Raw genomic sequence first — 16,042 nt, forward strand, 5'->3', positions numbered from 1 at the left:
AATGACCCTGCCTTTTAGGAGCTGGATAAGCAGACAACATAATCCTTAACAGGACAGGCTAGAACAAGAAGCTATAAGAAGGGCAGGGAGGGCAAAATGGTGATTTGAAATTAGATCTATTATCCTCAAACAAATGAATTTCTGACAATTATTAAGACTTAACTGTGATGTGATGTATGAAAGCTTTGATTGTGTTTTGCTTCATTTGTTTCTCAAGGACTCCTGACTCCTCAACTGTTCCTGAGGTCCCTTTGTCTGTTTAGGTAAGATTGAAACGCTCGTTAAGCTCCAGACATAAATCACTGAGAGCAGACTCAAGGCCTTCAGTGGACACTTGGGCAACTCCTAGAATGCGAAAACTAAGATAAGGGGGGGCTCGATCAAAGAGACACAGAGACCCTGTTATAGGGAGGATGATTCTGCTGATTTAGGAAGGAGGCACCTGGACTTTACTTCACAGCGCATGCTCTGGAAAGAAGGTCAACTAGCGAACACTGTGAAGAAGACTGCTTACTTCTTCCCTTGACCACCGAAGACCCTCAACCTATTTTCACTATGGATGCTCAGACTATATAAGTGAATTCTGGGAACTCATTATCATAAGACACCCCCTTCTAGGAAATCTAAGGAATATATATGATTTGTGTGTATGTAAACTGGTGTCCCTTACTAATTCTTGGGAGCTCTTATGGTGGAGAATCCTCAGGGTGACCCCAGCACTGCTAATAAAGAATACCTGCTTAACAGGAAAAAAACCCCTTTACTGTTGAGTCAGTTTCTTTGTTTCAATCCAAACATTTCTATCCCCTTCACATGGGATAATTCAGCCAACCAGGCCCTATTTGTGCTCTGCAGCTTGTCTGTGACTAGTCACCCGCTGGATCCTAATTGGTTTTGAAATCTCCAGAGCCTAAATATTGCAGGTGCTGCTCTCTAGCTGCATGGGGTCAAGGAATACCCCGAGCAGGAGCTTGGGTTGCTTCTCCATCCAGAACTCAAGTTCCAACTGCATGAGGGCTAAGGGCCAGCTGGATTTCTGAGAACCAATCTGCACTGTAAACATGCTTCCTAAAAACTCAAGAGAGGCTGTGAGCCTTTGCTTCACAGCTCTTCAGAAAGCCGACAGAGGAACAGCATAAACTGACCACCGATGAAGGAAAGTTCTGCACAGATTTTTTGGTCACAGCATTACTTTTATCATAGAAATGGTTTGGGCAGGAAGGGACCTTAAAGACCATCCAGTTCCAACCCCCTGCCCCGAGCAGGGACACCTTCCACTAGCCCAGGTTGCCCAAAGCCCCGTACAACCTGGCCTTGAACCCTTCCAGGGAGGGGGCAGCCACAGCTTCTCTGGGCAACCTGTGCCAGGGCCTCACCACCCTCACAGGGAAGAATTTCTTCCTTACATCTAATCTAAATCTACCCTTTCAGTTTAAAGCCATTATTCCTGGTCCTATCATTCCACGCCCTTATAAAAAGTCCCTCCCTGGCTTTCCTGTAGCCCCTTTAAGTCCTGGGAGGCCACTATAAGGCCTCCCCAGAGCCTTTTCTTCTACAGGCTGAACCCCAACTCTCTCAACTTGTCTTCACAGACATGCTTTACTTCAAAAAGACAAGACAGGCTTTACTTTAAAAAATAAAAAAAAGATGGACAGGAGTTCTGTTTTTAAACAGCACCTGTTCATCAAGTTCATTTTCCCTTGAGTATCAGAATATTAATCTGTGTTTCTAAAAGCCGACGTGCAATGATTTATCTGTAAATAAGCACCATGTACTTCAGCCCACCCTGCTGCCAAGGTCAGCATTTCCCCTTGTCCAGTGTTCCCTGGGGCAACACCCCTACTCTTGCCCTTACTTCTGCTGCTCCATACTCCAGCCCCACTCAGAGATGGCAAATGGATCAGTATTTCTTTCTAAGAACACGCGATAGAGGATTCCAGGAACAATGACCTTAAGCAGATGTTGGAGACAGAGTCTATTTTCCATTCTCCTACTGCAGTGCTGGCAATAGGCAAGTTTTTACGCCTACAGCATGAGAAAGAAGGAGAAAAAAAAAAATAGGACAAAAGCATGTTCTAATGAAAATCCAGGGGGAAAAGCTTCATGAGAAGGTCTGGGTTTTCCTGGAATTCTCACTCTGTTCCAGGAAGACCAGGATGTCTGTCCTGCTATCTGTAAGTCTGAACAAACAGGTTTGTTTGCACCTCAGCTAACTTTGACCCAAGTGAAGCTGTTTCAATCTCAGTAGCAGACACACTACAGTTTAATGGCTAACCACTCTCCTTCACCGGGTACAGAGGCCTTGTAAGCAAGTGAGTAGACAAGGGATTTTCCCAGAAATGACAAGGTAATGTCAACTGTCAGCCAGAAAACAATGGGGCAACTGCCCAGACAGATTCTACAGATCTGCCTAGAGAGGTGCTCAATCTCCTGGATTATGCAAACCGTTTGTCTGTCTGACTTTTGGAGGTCATGCCTGAATGACCGTGGAACTTTTTCCACATCTTAAGGTCACCAAAGAGCTCAGACAAAGGGGAAATACCTAGAGGAAACCAGACTGTGTTGGTAGAAATAGATGGGGAAGAAAAGATACTGCTAGCTAATCCACCCTAAAGGGGCTTAAGTTTTGCTTTTCTTAATGTGGAATAGAAATGGGAGTTAAATATGGAGTTGAACTAGAATAACATTATTTCCAGTTCCACTGGCCAGGATTAGTCCTGTGTTAGACTTTTACAGAACTGTATTAGACTGCACAAGCATAAAATCTGTTCAGCGCAAGTGTGTAGATCACAAAGCAGTAGGTACCTCAAATTCATTACTTTCCCCAAAAAAGTAGAGTTTAAAAGGAAAAAGGTGGCTGTAAACTGGAACAAAAAGATGTTTGCATTAGAATGCATGTTGGCATTCCCACAGGAACGGGGCAGCAAAGGCTTTGCAAATCTCAATGAAGCGGGGAAAAGGTATTCTGCTTCTCAGGAAAATTATGACCTTTTACACATTTGAGAAGTACGTAATATGCTGCGGGCATAACTCGATTTATATGTCTGGAAATTAATCACTTTACATGGTCATTGACAGGTCCAGCAAACAACTGGACTGTTAAAGGAATCTTACCTCACTAGGGTCAAGTATTACATCCGGGGCTGTAATGCCGTTCGTTTTTGCAGCCTTGCGGATGATGTCTTCTGCCTCTTGAAATCTTCCCTGGGAGATCAACCACCGTGGAGATTCCGGAATGACCCTGCAGAAAAGGTTCAGAATAACGAGCCTGCATTTCCACGGAAAGCACTGCTGCAGGCACCAATACACGTTGTCCAGGCCTGAATTGCTCAAAACTTGCCATATCTTGCAGAAATTAGAGGAATGACAACAGAAGTCAGATTTACAAGAGCAGACTAGCATACTGAACAAGAACAGACTAAAATGCATTTGTGGATTTTAGAAGTACTAAAGAAATAAGCAATGACTCAGAAAAAAAGAGTAAACAAAATCTTCAAAGTATGGGAAAAGTTTAATTAAAGAATTTCCGAAATGTGACACACAAGCAGCGTGCATTAAGAGGCATATCCTTAGAGAGTAACACATATAAAATTAGTAACTGTAAATACTGTCATACAAAGGCAAGTCAGAAAGCAGAATTTGCCTGAGTCATTCAACTCTAAGAAACCGAATGGAATCACAAACCAATGCTAGTGTAAGTGAAGAAACACCACCACCATGTGGACTATTTAAACTTTACATGCCACCTAAAAAGTAGTATTTCATTAACTATGGAAGAGAACACAGAAGTCTTACAGATCTGACAAGCTACAAAACCAAGTATTTGCACATCTGTGTCACCCTAACATTGCCCAGCTTCCCAAAACAACTGGTTCCTCATTCTGCCCTTAGTTCAGGCCTACTCTTAAAAGCTCATGGATTTCAGCTGGTGCAGAAGGGTGAGTTTTACTTTTTCTTTGCATGAGCACCACAATTTTATAGAAGCCTACAGAAAATGAAGAACAGGCTTTTCAGGCACGAGTCAGATCACCCACAAAGCTATGGACTTGCAGCTAAACGACTGGGAAGAGCAGAGGACACAACATCCATTCTTCACCTGCCCATTCCCGAATTTCATTGGTACAGGCTGGCTGGCTTGGAGTCTAGATCTTAAAAATCTGAAGACTTTTAACTCAGTTATACTCACCACCAGAGCGGGATGCAGAGCAGCCCAGGTAAAGTAAGCGCCAGCAGCAGCATCCGCCAGTCTCTGATGAAGTAAGCAAACAGTGGCAGCAACATGTAGCCAAATGCATAAAATATGCAAACGCCTAGCGTGCAGAACAGCACACGAATTGATTTGCCAAGAATTTCTGTGCCTGTTCAAAACAACAGAGTGAAGATTAGTATTTTAACTTCATAGCAACCAAGTTAGTTACCAAAAATACCTCTAACAATTGGCTTTGAAACATACTGCACTGGGTAGTTACAGTATATGGCACGCTCTGCCATCCAGTTTTAGAGGCACCACAGATCTGTTTTGTGTAGTGATCCTCCATCAACCCAAGTAATTATATGTAGAAAAGCAAGAGAACTGGACCATACAGTATTTCTGTAGCTCGAAGTAGCTAATACTTCTATAATTTTATCTTAGAATCTCACATTTTACTTGAGGAGTTATAAACCACCTGACATACTACAAACATCCACAACAGTTAACTTCAGCTTGATCTCTATAGGGTCCTCTCCAGCTTATGGAGAGAGACCACCTTCTTCAAAAGATGATTCAGAGATGCCTAAATTAGGTTCCTGACCTGTATCACCTTCTAAAAGACTATTTCACTATTAGCCAAAAAACCTCGCAGTCTTTTGCTGTACCCATGTGGAGTTCTTGTCGGGTCACTAACAAAGGCCAGGCTACTGGCAGTGGAGTTAAATGAGTGAATGGGGGTCAGTGCTTCCCTTGGAAATGCTTTGGGACCTGCAAATCAAGAGACATAGAGAGAAATATAATCTTTCTCGTTTCCACAGAAATCAAGGAAGATTACAGAAGTTGCAGCAGGATGTCTGCAGTGAAGTTAGCCAAACACTGCTTTCATACTGCACTGGCCTTCTTCAGCCCAAAAGGAATTTCTTGTCAACACTTGGACAGTGAGGTCACTGTAAAATAGCTAATAGAAAAAAATTTTTTCTTGAAATCTCAGATTCATGAGTTAATTCACATTCCCACGATCAAATACAGTCCTAGTTACACTGAAAGTATACAAAGTGAGAATCATTATGCCATTGAAATGTTTACTATGGGCTGTTTAAAGGAGACTTTATAATGCTTACTCTATCTTTTTTCTTTTGCAAGTTTTTAAATCAAATAGGCATTTAGGCCCCAAAATGGACAACAGATATCCCTGAAAAATCATGTCTTACATGTCTCGCCTCTCCAACTAGAAAATGGATTTTCTTTTGAATAATCAATTTCTGTTTTTTTGCCTTTTTAGGATGGTAAGCCACAGAATTAATTCAGATTGCACCTCTACGAACTGGAAACTTCCAAGGAGAGAACGAATTATCCATCCGTGGTGAGGACACACTCTTAACAGTGTTGCTTGGCAAAACAAATCAACCCTAAGCCAGTACTGAAAAGGAGCAGGAAAAGCACAAAACAAAGAACACATACTGTGCCCAGCAGGACTTTCATACCAAGAACAAATGCTGCCACGTAGTTAGATATCTGTCCCATGCCGACCAGCACAAAGAACACTGAAAACATCTCCCAGCTGGTAGAGAAGACCTGTACAAAGCTGAAGCCAGTCTGCATCGCCATAGTTGCAAACAGCACATTCTTCCTGCCAAACCTTCCATGGACAGATTAAAAAAAAGAAAAAAAAAAGATTATACAACAGCATGAATGAAATCTTCAGAAACAAAAAAAAATAAGATTACTCATATGCATCCTTAAGGAGATACAAAACATCTGCAAAAAGCAGAGTGCAGGTTCACATAACCTCACCCTGAAGTTAGACTTGCCCAGGAGGTCCACAGCTGGTACCACAAGCCTCAGGTAGGTCACAACACATTAAGAACAGACCATATTTGAACCTGCAAAATATTTTGTCCATCTCAATGTCACGCCTGGCCAGCTGGCTGCAGGACCTTCTGTACCAGATGGCAGCAGCAAGACACTGTACGCAGCCTCTTCACGGGGCTGCTGGATGCACTTGGCCTCTTGACCATGAGGTAAAGAGGCTGTTCAGTGCCTAGGAGAGCTGCATCGGTGGTCTCCTCAGCTGCATGTGGTGAGGATCTGGGTCACCACGTGAAGGAGCTGCGGGAGGAGACTCCTGTGATTGTGAAGGGGGGAAGCTCGTGGCTTCTGGCACCAGGAGAACAGCTCCTCCTTCGCTATGGAAGACATTCACCACCCTTGTAGCAGACAAGGGGCTGGAAGCTCTTCTGAATGAAGCACCCGAGCCCTGCGGCAGCACCGCAATGAAGCGGTGGGAGAGTCCCCATGGTGAAGAGGGGAAATCGCCCCACACCTTCCAGTGATCTGCCATGTGAGGAGTTCTGCCTGGGGACGGATGACGAGTAGCATAGGGATTATGTTTCAAAGAAACAGAAATGCTACACGTAAATCAGCAAATTAGAGGCCCATATATGGTTCTCTGGGAATCAGGAAGACAGCACACAATGCAATGCACAGCAAATCCCAGGGAGAGAATCAGAAAAAGAGGGGTTTTTTAAAGCTCAAACAACTGGCAACAGCACAAAAATTAATGGTGTCTTCCACTTTTTTTTTTTTTTTTAAACGCTGGTACTGATAAACAAGAAATCCTTGCTTCTCTGGGGTACAGCTGAACAGCATTCATGCTTTGCAGCTTCCACAAACGCAGAGCATCAGTCTTAGATGCTGCATTTGATGATGAGGGAGAGAAGCTATGGGTGTTTATAAAAAGAGGATTTTAAGTTTGACCTCAAAAAAAGGAAGACAAGCCACATGGATCTCTCTGAACATAGTCCAAAGTAATTATAAGGGAATGTTATTGATCTGATTTTCCCAGATGAAACATATGCCCTACACCTGTTTTCTGGCATAAAATCAGTTTGCTCCAGAAGTGATTTTGCTGAACAAATAAACAGGTAAAGGTAACACCCACTAACAATCTTTGTCACATACCATTCTAGTTCAAGACATTTTCTCTATACGCTCTGTGTACGTTCACATTAGACAGTCACCGAACAAAAGACATGTTAGTAGTTGCAGAAAGACACTTAAAGGAAACTTCACAAACAAGAATTGCTTACAAAACAGCATCAAACAGAGCCAGCAGCTCTGGTGTATATACTTTACTTGTCTGAGAGCTGTCCTGATACGAAAGATCCAAGCAGGACGCCCACAAAGAACAGGGAGGTGCTCAGGGGTCCCTTCCAGTCATCGTCACATACGAGATTCCACTGCAGGGAGAGAGAACATGGAAGTTTTCTAATAAACAGGATTTCCCCTCCCTCCTAAATGCCTTGGCTGAGCCTGGGTGAAAACGTACCCTTTGGACAGAAAACCTCCATGTGAGAAATGAGTAACTAACCCACCGCACAGATGCAGCTTCATGAAAATCACAGGAAGGGACGCAGGGCAGCACGGGGCAAAGGCCACCCGCCCTGAGCCACCTCGGGAGCCATCCAGCCGAGGCCCCAAGGCCACCTTCACGTGTGACCCATGTGGCTTTTACACAGCGGACGGCTGCAGTATTTCCCCCACATGTTTATGAGTGACAGTAACTAATAATTTCATAACTCACTGGATTCAGCTCCCTTTCAAAGGCTCTGCAGCCCCTTAAACCGCTGCAGTTCTGCTGGTTTTGGAAGGAGTGAGAATGGACCCCAAACTTGATTTCCCTGCATATGGCAAAGTTTGCCATTAAAAACACACATTTCTAATTTAAGAGAAATTGAACTATAGAAACAAGACTACAGAACAAAAAAGCCTCTTCCTTTATTACATTTTAATATGGTTTGAGAGTGACTGGAGGCTGTTCACTCCTCACGGGGCGCCTAACTAATGTCAATTATAATCTTCGGAATACAAATTGAAATATACACAAAACAAATGAAGATTTCCAAAATGAAAACAAAAAGGAGGAAGAAAACAAGATATTTATTAAATGAAGGTTGCAATAGTTTCCAATCTCCTACCCACTTCAGCCTGATGTTTTTGAAATAGGACTCGTGTTATTTTTGTATCTACGCCAACAGCTATTATTGAAAGAATCTTAATTTTATTTTGGTTATCTGGGGAGGAAAAAAAAAAAAGTGTGTAAACATTAGAAGAAAGGACAAAACCCAGCAGGGACGCCTCGTCCCCCACCTCCCTGCTGTGCTGTGGCTGGAGGAGCTCCCAGAGCTCTCCCTGTCCTGACACACCACCCCGCAGCCCGCTGGCAGAGGGCAGGAGGTGCTGCAGCCCCACCAGGGAGGAATTTGGAGGCAGCCAATGCTTCTGATGCGAGGCCAAACCCTCCTCAGCTTAGTTATTCAAACAGCTCCCACAGGGCCCCTTCTGATGTTTTAGGGATGGAAACTTTTAATTTTTAATCTGTATTTAAAAAGTTGGAATGAAAACATTCACCCTGACCCCAATAATTAATTCCCCTTGCTCCCCAATTCCAAATAATTAACAGTGTGTTTTCCTCTTAGGTGTTTTTTTTTTTTTTTTAGAATTTGTACTCGAACACCCCGTAAGATCTGCCCCTGAAGTTGCTGTGTGTCCCAGCTCCACCATCTACCTCATCCGTGGTCCCACACCAGCGTTTTGCTTTGTCTGCCAGTCCCATCCCCTCAGCATTAAGCCTTTGACCCCCGGAATCCCACAGCCCTCAGTCTATTCATGCTACAACTACACCCTCGGGTATGTTTTAAGGCTGGGGGATCACTAAAAACCACGTGCTGAATGGCAAACCACCAGCAATCGCCTTCCACGCCCAGATCCCTGCAGCAAAACTCAGCTGAGCCACCACTTGCTTCACGGAGGAGGATCCAGTTTTGAGTTGGAACTGGAAGTTCTTCTAGAGATGAATGATGCTCATTCATACAGCCTGCACTCTCAGCAGTGTTTGTGTAACTTTAGCTGCCAACCTGTTGACAATCTTAAGAATTCAGCTCACCATTATTATTTTTTTAAGGTCACAGGAGCAAACAAAACGCACCTTTCCCCAATTTGTACCTGTACTCAAGTAATTTCTTAACCTCTCCTTCAATAAATCTGATTGTGGTCTTGTGTCTGAAGAACCTTTCTTTATATCAGATTTCATAGTCTTTGACATTATTCTTGCACTTATTCCCCAAACTTTTTCAGCCCCACACCACCTGAAGCACAGACACCAGCACTCAATGCAATGCTCCAACAAATCCTACCAATCCCATCAATTCTGCATCATTACACAAGTTCCTTTCAGAATTGTGGCTTTCTAACATGCTAACAAATTTATACCACTTATGTAAGGGATTTAACTTACTAAAGTTATCAATATCACTGGGATTAAAAACTCTTATTAACATCTATAATTAAATCTGTATTTATTCAACAAAAGCTGTACTTAATTATAAATTAAAGAAAGTTTGAGCAGTTCTGTGATGACCACAGAGGCTAATCCAGCCAGGAAGCTTCAGCAAAATGTATCTGGCACCTTCCAAATATGCAGCAAATGATCCTTATCAAATTCACATAGGCCAGTGGTTTCAGTGATTTATCATATGTCTTCACAGAATGACACTTACAGGTAAACAAACACCACTCCCAGCATAGATCCTGCTTTAATAAAGACTCACCTATTCACAAAGAATCATCTTTGTATCAGCTTCTGGAGCCAGACATCACAAATAACAGAACTAAAATCTAACCAGCCAAACACCTAGCTCGGTGATTTATAGTCTAAATAAGTCATTATTTCCCAGCTGATCACCCCGTGCTTGTGAGTTAGCCATCTCTTTTCACCTATCTTACACCCTGTACATTGGCACGAGGCTGTGCAACACTCGGCTCTCCAGACATTGGCATGCTTGTGCCCAGTAAAAAACTTTCTTCAGACCACCGAGGTAGAGACGTTGCTTGGAAAAGTTCACCGTATTAAAATGTTTTGCACTCTTCTGCCAAAAGCTTCTTGCATTAGCAGGTGGAAATATACTGGTTCTTAAAATGTCGCAATGGTTACCAGCTTGTTTTTCTGTCTGCTCGTTACGAGCTGTTACGCTGAAGATCACTTGAACCAGGCACCAAAGTGAACTTCACTATCAAATTTCCAAGGGGGAAAACTACCTTGGTTGTGCAATAGAGGTTATTTACAGACTACACAGATGCACCACAATCAGAACAAAGGGATTTTAAGGTCTGTTAACCCCTGCCCTGATAAAGGAATGCTGAAGTCTTCAACTTTTTGATAACTCACCAACAAGGTCGACTACATTGCCTGCTCCACAGTGGCATCAGTCTTCCAGAACCATTCTGCAACCAGACCCTTCCCTCAGCTGCACGTGGCCCAAGAAGAAGTCACTGAAGCATTGCTGTTAGAGACCCAGCATCGCGGAGAGTGAGGGTCCCGGGAGCAGTTACTGATTGAATCGCTCTGCTGGCAGTGCTGTTTCGACACAGTATACCGTGACCCAGTGCTCTAAAATCATGTGCTGTTTTCACTTCTTAGTACTCTCTGAGTTAGCCAGCTGTAACAGCCTTTGCCCCAGTCGATGAGATAAGGTTAACCTCAGCAAGGTATCAGGGCTCCAAACAGGAGAAAAACATTTCAGCTTTGTTTCAAACAGCAGCTGCGGATGTTGTGAAGCACGGAGCTCCTAAACACTAGTACCCAACGCTCAAGACATGGCACAGAGCATTCTCACTCAATTATATTATAACTTTAAATGACGACATCCTTCTGTTGGGGTCTCCACTCATCTTCCTAGGCAGACAGATCCTTTGGGCTGTAGCTACTTCCTGAACAAATAATGAGGCTGGAGTACTGTCTTCAGCGGCAGCCTCACACCTAATGGCAATAATCACTTATGCACCGGAGGCGAGATGTGTGGTGAGATATGCACTCCGTAACGGATTCCTGGCTGATACCAGCCACTGGTGAGGACAGGTGGGAAGAGGGGCTGGGAAAAAGAGAACAGGATATGGACACCACCAGAAAATGTGGACAGCTTGGGGGAGAAGGCAGGGGACACCACGAGGGAGAGGCACTGAAGCAGTTGCTTCTTGAGCACAGCTTTGGGGCCAGGGTACGAAGCAGGTCTAGGTATTTACAGTCTTCACTTAAGCATCTCTTCAGGAGAGCACCTTCCAAGTTCTGCTTCATCTCTTACACGGCGAGTCAGCGACCTGGAACCACACCTCCAAATCCCTTACTATGAGGCAAGGCCAGTTATAAAACTGAAAAGGACAAAACCCCTAAGGTTCCAGCCTTTTATCACAATATAACCTGAACAACTGGTATTCTTGCAAGTTTAGCTAGAATCACACTAAGCAGCATCGCAGAAGCATGCCAATCTCGCTAGACTGGTATTTCCTGTATTCTGTCTAACACCTTTCCAGTATTAAATTGAACATTAATATAACACCTCTAGCCACAAAGAAAACTACCCTACAATTTTCACACAAACCACAATCACAACGAAATTCAGAGTCCAAGATGAAATACCTGAATTCTTTAAACGACAAACTGTGGACCAACCCTCAAAGCCTAAAACAACAATGTCAAACTACAACTGCGAGGCAAGTTTAGGCTGACAGGATGCCACCAGTCCAGCTGGATGCTGCCATACCACAAGTAAAAAATATTGTTCCTCTAAATTCTCTAGGTACTTCAAAACTTTAAGGGGTAAAGAGCAGCTTCCCGTGTAGAGGCTCTGCATCCACTGCGCTTGCAGAATACCGCTTGCCTCGAAAGAAGAGCTGGCACTTTATGAATTACTGACAGTAAATCCCACAGTGGCTCTCATCCAGACACCAACGCAGATCCCTTATGCTGCTTCACTTTCACTGCAATTATAGAGTCTTGTAAGAGATGTCAAAACAGGAAATAACAAAATTCGAGCTGCTAACATCAAGATGCCTATCCTATTTAAGCATAAAATTTGCCCAATACTTTTAATGCATCATAGCATGGAAATTGCAAGTCTAATTATAGGGGAGCTCTTCAAAACATCAAAAGTTCTTGCAGTACAGCGTCACAGCAAACAAATATATATCACCACCAAATATGTTTGGAAAGTTACAGAAGTAGTTGCAAGACAACCAACAATATAATTTAGGACCTCAGTTGAAGAAAGCGTGTTTCTCAGATTATAGGGAACTGTTCCACTGCAGGAGCACTCACACCTCCCCAGTACCATTACTATCACCCTGAACAAAGATGAACTATGACAAATACAAAAGCTTCTAGAGCCTTACTCAGTTATACCCCTGTTACACAAGGAAAAGCCTTACAGGAAAAAGAATTTTTACAGCTATAATATATCATGTCCTCACACTCTTATTTATTTAAACTTTCCTCTCTTGCTGAGAATAACAGGCATGATTGAAAAATGAGGTGGGACAGCCCAATGTTTTAATATTATCTTTAAAATCAACATTAGCAAGAATTTTTGAAGCTAATCCAATATCCTGTGCTCTCTCCTACCACTTGCTTCTCTCTGCAAGTAGAGGCAGGTTCTTCAAAAAAACTCTTGCAGTCTCACAACTGCTTATGACCTTTGATTCAGAATCGTCTTGTTCATATTCATATAAATTCTCTGCTTACTTGAGAGCTATGAGTGTTATTAAACACCCTTTCCTCTGAAAATACATTTGTATATTCCAAATACTTAGAAGTTCTAGAGGTTAAAGCTTATTATCTAAACAAGCAGAAGCCTGTATCTACAAAATATACATTCTGCTCAATTTCTCCCCTTGTAGTTGTTTTAAATGGTTACAGGGTAAAACTTGCATAGAGCAGGAAGGAAAGTGCCAAGTATTTTATAATTCCAGTGCAGAAACTTAACTCTCTCCCATACATCACATTTTTGAGATGGTTGGAGAAAAAGGATACAGGGCGCTGACATCAGAAACTGGGAAACATGAGCCGAGTTTTAATCTAAAAGTAAAGACAGCATGATGGGAACATGACCCTGTCATTAATTGTCCAGGGTACCTCTAAAAGAGCAGTTTCCATTTGAACAATATCAACTGCAGGCCTATAATTCTTTAATAATACTAACCCTATTTTATGTTGGAAGGTCAGAAATGTCTGTACAAGTCTGAAGAGTCCTGCATTATGTGCTTCTGAAATCACACCCTGAAAACCTCAGCACTTTACAAGTACTTTTTTTACATCCGTCAGACATTTGTATTTACTTACCAAAGAAAACTAGACTTTTTTTTTTTTTCTCCTTCTGACAAGACTATTAATACAAAGATTTTGTACCTGCAAATCTCCTAAAGGTCTTTATCAGCTCCTGGGGCTGAGAAGCTGTCAGTGTGAACTCCAGCCAGAAAAGCAAGCAGAGATTAACCTACAGCAAGAAAGAAGACGCACCTATTTCAAAAGATGAGAAATAATGGAGGTGACTAATACTAATGAAGTGTTCAGTAAGAGCTGAACCCAGATGACACAGGCTTGATTTACACATGAGCTACTGGCTCCGCTCTTAGAAAAGCCTGTGGAAATTATGATGTCTAACGTGAGCTCGTGTTTTTATTTTGGTAAAGCAAATCCCTCTGCCTTCCAACAAGGAGTGAACACTGAAACCTCCAGTTCGACAGCTGTACCACAGCGCCCATTTGTGCCATTTCAGATTCCCCCACTGCAGTCTCCACTTGTTTCCCAAAGGTCTGGTATAACCCACGGATCTTTGGGGACAGGGCTCTGACAGCACAGCAGGGCACTCGAATCCCTGGGGTGCTGGGAACAGAAACCTCTGGACCTGCCCAGAGCTTTCTCTGCCTGGATGTCGGTACAGGACAGAGCACCAGCCCTGCGCCGAGCCTCGGGCACTCGGCAATTCCCACCACGCGCATCCTTCCCCTGCAAAAGCCAAACAGGCTCTGAAGCTTGTTAAGAGCACAGCAGGCAGAAAAACAAGCAGCTCTGGAGTACAGCACCTGCAGCGAATTGATTTCAAATCGATGAACAACGCCACGTTTTTAGAAATTGAGGATGAATACGTGTATACAAAATTCAGTGTCTATTTACGTTTCAGTATGCAAGAATTACTCCTGTATGGACTAAAATGTTTTGACTGCTGTATCATCTAACTACTTCTTGTTGTATTTCTGGTCCACTCATGCTCTTAACTCTACAATTCTATTCCCAGTTATTCAGTGTAGCCCCACAACAGATATGACTGGCAGAAGTTAGCTTTTCCCCTTAATTACCCCTGGCTTTATTCCTTTTACTACCACATATGAACTTTTATTACTCCTACATTCTTTTATGTGATTTATGGAGGAATAAGAACGACACAGATGGCTTCTTGAGCCAAAGTAAAGCTTTTCTTATCCCCTGAGCTACAGCATTTCAAAAAGTAAAAGACAGAAAGGGATTTTGTTACACAGGAGCTGGTTAAATACTGCAGCCTGGCTAATAACAACCTTCTGTTGTTAGTCTGTGTGAGAAAAGGAAGTCTCTCTTCAAATGAGAGGGAACTGAATGTTTTAAGTCTCCCCTGAAAAGCAGAGCCATAAACAAGGACTTTCTCCAGAGTCATAAGAGAGTCAGCAAAAAGCTTTCTTAAAAGAGAATTCCCCCTTCCCCCTCCCAGTGTCGGCTACGGAAATCTGGGACAAAGGTCCTCATGATTATTCAGTAAGTTAGAGATACGCAACCAAACACAGGATTAGCGAATCATAAAAGTGACAGCACCAAGCCAAGAAATTAAACAAGTTTAACACTGAAAACCTGCAAGTATGTGAAAGGCCACAGCTCTTGCAAAACTCACTCAGAAGCATTAATATTAAAGGAAGAACAAAATACTGCCTCAGTGCACGATGTCTGGGCAGACAAACACTACCTCCCACAGACACAAAACATCTGCCAAACCATACAGACAACGGGCCAGAGCTGCTGGGGAGTCTCAGCAAAACGTCAGCAGCTCCTGTTTCCTATAGATTGTAAGACTCCCGGATAGCTCAAGACATTGTAATTCACACCAAACCAAAGCTCAGCAAAGCAGCTCCAGAGACAAAGTATTGGCTGAAACCAAGTCTAAGCCAGGTCAAGCATTATAGTAAGGCACTTGGAACAAAACCCATGAGCAGGACTAGCCCGAGAAGACGCCAACTGCCTTACGCTGCCCTAAGGACACCTCAGCCTTCCACAAGAGTGCATTTCAGCAATGACCAGGGTCTAGAAATTCAAAACAGCTTTCCTCTTGAGGAAAACAACAGTTCTTTAGAAATAGGTGAGGCAACGCCTTGTGCCACTTGTCAGAATCACTCGAGCCCCCGCTGCTGGGCGGTTCAAGGGAAGTTTCCAACAATTCCAGTGTCACCATTTCCATACCTCCCTGTGCTGGTATGGCTCCTCTCCCACGCTCCCTTCCTCACCCCAGTCCTCCTCCTTCTCCTGAGGAAGATTTCTGTGCTCAGATCAGCTTACGGTCATTAAGTACTCACATTCAGCACTATTCCAAACACCCATCACAAGCCATTTTGCAAAGCAATGAATAAAGGCAAATGCAGTTCCAGCTTTGTAAAACCCATTTACAGGCACAAACAGGCAATGGGACTCTACAAACGATTTGTGAGCTTTCTGAAAAAACTTGTCCACATTTTGAAATTCAAGTATTCCCCAAAATGTATTTCCTTGTATCTTAAAGTCAGCCAGCACCTGTGGGTCTGTCCAGCTTACACCTGAAACAAGAGGGACAATCAGCAGAGCTTCAGCTGTGTCTGGCTGCCCTGACCAGAGACTTGCCTCGAGGGGTGTATCAGAGCAGAGGAGAACTTGAACTGTGCAACAGGTGAGTGGGGAGACCAAAGCAGTGGCCGTGACCAAAGCAGAGGCATCGTGGGCACACAGCAAAGTTCAAGATCCTT

The 16,042-nt window shown here is 43.2% G+C and overlaps 1 protein-coding gene across 3 annotated transcripts in view; it reads right to left on the reverse strand.

Moving 5' to 3' along the window:
- Positions 1–16,042, reverse strand: part of LOC141929279 (organic cation/carnitine transporter 2-like) — a 30,145-nt gene that overhangs the window by 13,058 nt on the left and 1,045 nt on the right. For all 3 annotated transcript variants that reach the window (XR_012624991.1, XM_074838501.1, XM_074838500.1), the window contains exons 2-5: positions 7,328–7,431; positions 5,677–5,831; positions 4,187–4,358; positions 3,115–3,241 (exon numbers count right to left, since the gene is read on the reverse strand). Coding sequence is in view for 2 of the 3 variants with exons in the window: in XM_074838501.1 (XP_074694602.1) it covers positions 3,115–3,241; positions 4,187–4,358; positions 5,677–5,831; positions 7,328–7,431 (558 nt within the window). In the remaining variant the exon portion in view is untranslated. The remainder of the gene's footprint in view (positions 1–3,114; positions 3,242–4,186; positions 4,359–5,676; positions 5,832–7,327; positions 7,432–16,042) is intronic.

This window comes from Strix aluco, chromosome 13 (genome assembly GCF_031877795.1).
Source record: "Strix aluco isolate bStrAlu1 chromosome 13, bStrAlu1.hap1, whole genome shotgun sequence".
NCBI classification, from domain to species: Eukaryota; Metazoa; Chordata; class Aves; order Strigiformes; family Strigidae; genus Strix; species Strix aluco.